The 5983-nt window shown below is 41.1% G+C and overlaps 1 protein-coding gene across 1 annotated transcript in view; it reads right to left on the bottom strand.

Moving 5' to 3' along the window:
- P2RX7 (purinergic receptor P2X 7) overlaps window positions 1–5179 on the bottom strand; it is a 47918-nt gene extending 42739 nt beyond the window's left edge. The window contains exons 1-2 of the mRNA XM_018556742.1: window positions 4886–5179; window positions 1169–1301 (exon numbers count right to left, since the gene is read on the bottom strand). Coding sequence (XP_018412244.1) covers window positions 1169–1301; window positions 4886–4989 — 237 coding nt within the window. The 5' untranslated portion in view covers window positions 4990–5179. The remainder of the gene's footprint in view (window positions 1–1168; window positions 1302–4885) is intronic.
- Window positions 5180–5983: the final 804 nt, after the last annotated feature.

Raw genomic sequence — 5983 nt, 5'->3', positions numbered from 1 at the left:
ACCGGACTCCTCCCCCCTTCCCTTCGTTAGCCGACGGAGCCACTTGGGGAAGGGGGGAGGAGTCCGGTGACGTCACCAGCTCGCCGAAGGGACTCCCGAAAGCCGGCGGAGAGGTGAGTGTTTTCATTAGCGATCAAAATAATTTTAATCGATCAAAAAGTTTAACGATTAATCGAGAAATTAATCTTTAATTTCCACAGCCCTACAAGAAATGTATTGGATATGTGAACTATCTCCTTACCATCTTGTCTTGAATTGTATTGTGATTGTAATGTCTTCCTTATATTGTAAAGCGCTGCGCAAACTGTTGGCGCTATATAAATCCTGTATAATAATAATAATATCTGAGCAGATTCACAAAAGAAAGCGGTGTTTATCACAACAGAGAAATATACAGCAGCACCACCACATGTGAATATGACAGTGACATATTAATTTGCACTATCTATCGGTGGCTGATGGCATTTCTGGAGGGTGACTACAAGTTTGAACATTTTCACGTTTATCTTAGGATACTCCCATGCTATTTATCAACATTTCTATATAATACAACCTAGTCTATTTATATAGTGGCACATCTATTACCAACCTTATATATGTGAACTTTACTATGTGCCATTGTTTTTCCCCTATAAGGGCATCCATGGGGCAATAATCACCCATGGTTCATTTAAGACTATTGTCCTTTAAGAAAAAAAAATGGGCAAAGGGTTTTGTAGAGAGGTATATAGAGCCAATGCATAAGTAAAATATAGGAAGATTTATTAGACAAATACATTATTGTTTACAGTTGATGCAACATACAAAATCATCCATAAAATTTCTAAAATCATATGCCCCATGAATACATATTCAAACCTGATGTTCCTCTTATGGCAACCATAGTTACAAACATTCCATGGATGCAATATCCCAATATAAACCAACATGATTCGTCTTAGATAGTTGGACGACCATAACGACAATCCATTCATAATTACAATATCCAGATACATATGACATATTTCGTCCCTACGCGTTTCACACTTGGCTTCTTCAGGGGATCGAAATTGTGATAATCGCACACACTTGGTGCCTGGAAGAGGGACGATGTCTAGTCGCCCATCTAATTTCGGTCCATAGACATCGTCTATATGGAAAACAACTGTTATAATAAATCGTAACTTACTGGGGAAGGAATTGTATATTCAGCTGTGTCCCAGATTCTGGAATCCGCATCCGCAACACCTTTAACCTTTGTGTGTACAGAACTGATAACCGAATCCTTTTTCTGATAACGCTTTTCAGTCAGCAGTATAACACTGGAATCGAACAATAATAATATAAGAATTTTCCAATCCCCGTGGAAAATAATAATTCTATACATGGATAGAGGAATATTCTCTTTGATAATTAATACCATACATGACATAAGGATGCATATTTTTCATGGCAAAGTGAAAGGTTCTCTGCATAGCGCCTCCACTGTTGGTACCTACCTTGACTCTCTCCCCTACCACCCTGTGAAATATCAGCAGAATGTCTTTTGTTATCTTCCCTTCTTGTTTTTTTTTCTTCTTCTCTCCCCCCCCTTCCCCCACCTGTGGAAATCCACCTTATGTTTTTTGCTACCCCTCGATAGTTGGGCCTCGGTGGATACAGGACTCAAGTGTTCTCACTCTCCATATTCGAAAATGCGTGATTTTTTTTTTTTGCTGTGCATATGGAGGAGTTGTGAGGGCACCTTGCTTGATTACAATGTTATCTATTTTATTTCTTGTTATCAAACCATTGAAGTTGTGGATGTTGTTGATGATATCATATGTTATATATGTTTTCTATGACTACGAAGATGGTTTAGCTGCTGCATCAGCAGAATTTGTTTTGTCCTCTACTTGTTTCTTATTTGTTAAAAATTCAATAAAAAGTTTGTGAAAGAAATTCCAGCTGAAAACCTGTTTCTTTGCCGTGAATGGCCAATGTACAGGTGTGCTTTATACATTGTCTGTCCAAAAAAAAGTCACCACTCGGATTTAGCTAAGCAAATAGGAAAGAGCTTTCCATTGGATAATTAATGCAGTGGTTAATATGTTTAATCTAGAAACAAATGAGTTCAGCTGCTTACCTGAATATACAGAATTACTCAAACTCGAATTGTGAAAAAGTGGTTCGGGGAGCATGAGACGTCATTTTCACACATGGATTGGCCACAAGATATTGGTGAAAAATGAATGCAACACTAGATGGAAATAAATGTTGTGACCTTGTGACCTAAGCTTATCGAAAACAATGCCATGGTGAATGTATGGCGTAATCAAAGCTAAGGGCAGTCCAGCCTTTAGCTTTGATTTTAGCGAGCTTGGAGCAGTGGCTACTTTCCAACACACACAGGGACAAAAGTAGCCACCCTCCAGAAGGAAGGACAGTGTCAGCACCAATTCAGAGATGATTTGAGGATCTACAGCTGAGTAATACACAAATAAGGTCCATTTTTGTTAATAGTTCAGGTACTTGAATGCATTTTTTGGGGGGGGGGATTTGTAGTTAAAGCACAGCTGGAGGGCCGGAGTTTCCCACCCCTGCCCCAGACCAAAACGAGCAGTTAACCCTTGCAGTGTGGGGGTAGCCCCAGGGTTATTTTTGTTAATTCCTGGAGTTCCACTTTAAGTGGATGAAAATAAAACTTCAAAGCCTAGAGTCCTGAAAGCAATGCCGAACGGTGTTCGGCTCACTTCACTTCTAATCGGTCATTCACTCGGCTGCCCTCGGCAGCTTTGTGAATAGACCCCATTGTCTCAGCCCCAGATAGCAATCTATTGTTAAAGTCATGTGTGTGTGTCAGAGGGAGACACACCACTTATTTTCTATGACAGACACAGCACACTCAAGTCAAAACTTGCAGCTGCATCATCACAGGGTGGAATCTTATTAACAACAAGATCTTTACTATGATTTGTGCTACTGGAGACAAACAATACTTCATGGTAGCATTGTACGTGAGGGAGGTTTTATAGCAGGTTTGAATTGAATGTAGCAAGTCATACTTCTCTATCACTTCTTCTAGATCTGTATCAGTATGGAGACATTCATTTGATTCCACTGTTTGGTTTTTTTAAGTGCAACAATGCTTATTTTGTTGAAGTGAACCTGTCGGGATGGATGCATATTAGCTAATTGTTGATTTGTTTTTAAAGGAGCAAGCTCTCTAATCCTGATAATGAGTATATATAATGAGTCAGAGACCTTGAATAAGCATGCAGCCAGTGAAGCATGAAAAGTCTAAACTGTTGTCCCACTTACTTGTTCCAAGGTCCTTCGCTAATATTTCTGAATTATATAAACATTGCTATCCCCAGGCAAAGATTCCCTTCAGTAGCTAGGTGGGGGATAGGGAATGCAGAAGGGAGAACCTCTTTGGTGACACCCACATAATAAAAAATAAGTTTAAAAGACATTTCAGTTACATGCAGCAAACATACAGGAGCTGCAGTGGTGTGTATGTATGTACCCAAACTCCTTGCAGCCCATGAGCTACTAATAAGATACCTTACCCGACTAGGGTCCATTCATACCACATGCATTGGGGCTGCACTGGCCGTTGTTTCCAGCGCAGCCCCAACGCAACACCACTGTGTTGCACTGAAAAAAAGTATGGCATGTCTGACTTTTTCAATGCAGCAAGATGTGATGTGGATCAATCGCCTCACACTCCACTATGCCTGTAGAACTGACTGAAATGTCACTTCTAAAAAAGTGTGAGGTGTCGGGAGTCGGGACCGGTGCATTGTCATTGTGTTGGGCACATGCACACCATCAGCCGTGCATAGTTACATAGTTACATAGTATATGAGGTTGAATAAAGACATAAGTCCATCAAGTCCAAACTATTGTGTGTGTGCGTTTATTTTTTAGCAGGTGTGTGCGTTTGTATTAGTCCCTGTGTGATTTTCCACTTGGGCGTACCTGTACCCCTGTATGTTATGGTCTCCAAGGAACTCGTCTAGGAGTTTCTTGAATGATTCCACACTCTTAGCTGAGATCACTTCCTGCGGCAGCGAGTTCCAGACCCTAACCGCTCTGTGAAGAGCCCCTTTCGCCCTGTGTGTTGAAATTTTTTTTCCACCAATTTTTGGTTGTGCCCTCTGGTCTTTGTTACGGAGCTAACCGTAAACAGTTTGTTAATAATGTTGTTGCCGCCCTTGAATAGTTTATACAGGAAAATCATGTCTCCCCTTAATCTCCTAACCTCCAAAGAGAACATAGAGTAGCTTCTGGTGTGAATGGACCATTAGGTGTGAACAGAGCCTTAAACAGGAACATTTGTGTGTTTGAATTCTCAGGATTTATTAAACACCTGTTATGACACTCTAGTGGGATTAGTCTTGAAACTTCAAATTCATTCTAATTTAGTTGTTTTTAACAAAGTTATGAATCAGAAACCCAAATACATATTTGCTGCCTTGCATTTAATCACATGGAGGGGGATTTATGAAATTGGAGCAGACAGAACCTGGAGCAGTTGCCCGTGGCAACCAACAAGCTTCTATCTTTCATTCTCAATGCTTAACTGAGCAAACTGAAAAGAGAAGCTGATTAGTTACTATGGGCAGATTGATGAATTCCCCCCATGGTACTTACTAAAACAAAAAATACTATAAAAAACTGCATTAGTAGCAAACCTTCTACTGCGTATCTCATAGCCTTTCCATAACATCCAGTCCTTTCACATGTTCTTTACTATTTTGCACAACAGTATTGCTCTAAAGCTTGAATTATTTACTATTAGCATTTAATCTTCTAAATATTTACTATAAAATATTTACTGTGCATTCAATCAAGCATGAACTATTTGATAATATTTTACACTAGTGCTACAAAATTGAAACATATGTTGATTTATACTCACCACATATAAAGCAGAACTGCTGCAAAGATGCCCCATTTTAAACTGCCAAGCAGGCGGCTTCTTATGCGAAGATCCTTTTGTGTGGTGTAGTCACAAAAAGACATTTTGTCTAGGGCTGGGCTGCCAGCATGGAGTGAAGTTTCACTGGCAGCGCTCTAGTAAACACTTGCTTCTTGTGTCTGCTAAACTGAAACCAACTTGTAAATGACTCAGTCAGGACTGGACGTGTGCAAAGAAATCTCTGTCTTTCTCTAACATTTCAGCCATCTGTATTCTTTGTATTGCAGTCTTCAGAGAGCAGCGTCTGTCTCTGGAAAAGCATTCAGTCACAGTCATACTGAGGATAAGGAATTGTCTTGCTGCTGAACTACAAACAATTCAAGTATGGAAGATTATTAAACACGTTACATTTGTGGGAGCACAATGAATGAACTGTGAGCATAGGTGTGCGTAGCCTATTGCATTTGGGTGTGCACACAAAAGTACAAACACGCACGCGCATATACTGTGTATATATAAGAATTTTGTAGTCCTGTATAGCTGGTGGTATTCTGCGTTGCTGTATAATCATTATACGGGAATGCAGACTACCATTATACATTACAAATTAAGTCAGCAATACTAAATACCACCAGCTACAGTCTCCCAATCCCCCCTTTCACCCTGGACCAGCCATCACCCATAGACCACCCCAGCCTCACCTACTTCCTGCAGCACCTTTTTCTCCTGAGTCCTTGGCAGCCAGTGGAGGGGAGGGAGCGCAGGAGAGGGTCCTCACAATGACCAAAACAGCAGGATGTGGTTGCCTGGTGGTGAATGCAGAGCCGGTACAGGCTCCGCCAGGCTAAACACTACTTACAGGTGACAGGCATTTGAACAGCCACCTGTACATCCCCGCACAGCCACCGGTACATACAACTGTCACTGCCACAGAGTTTAGTGCGGTTCAGTGTAAAAACTACAAGTAGTTTGTTTACAATGAACATGCAATAATGTCTGCAGCTGTTTGTAGTGTCACTACTACAGCGGGTGGCAGAGGCAGGGAGCGGCACTATCTCCAGGGGGGGGGGGGGGGGCGGGGAAGGGGATATCACGCGC

This window comes from Nanorana parkeri, unplaced genomic scaffold (genome assembly GCF_000935625.1).
Source record: "Nanorana parkeri isolate BGI_ZX_2015 unplaced genomic scaffold, ASM93562v1 scaffold13, whole genome shotgun sequence".
NCBI classification, from domain to species: Eukaryota; Metazoa; Chordata; class Amphibia; order Anura; family Dicroglossidae; genus Nanorana; species Nanorana parkeri.
The sequence above is the reverse complement of the archived record's forward strand: the minus strand, read 5'-3'. Positions and strand labels throughout refer to the sequence as shown.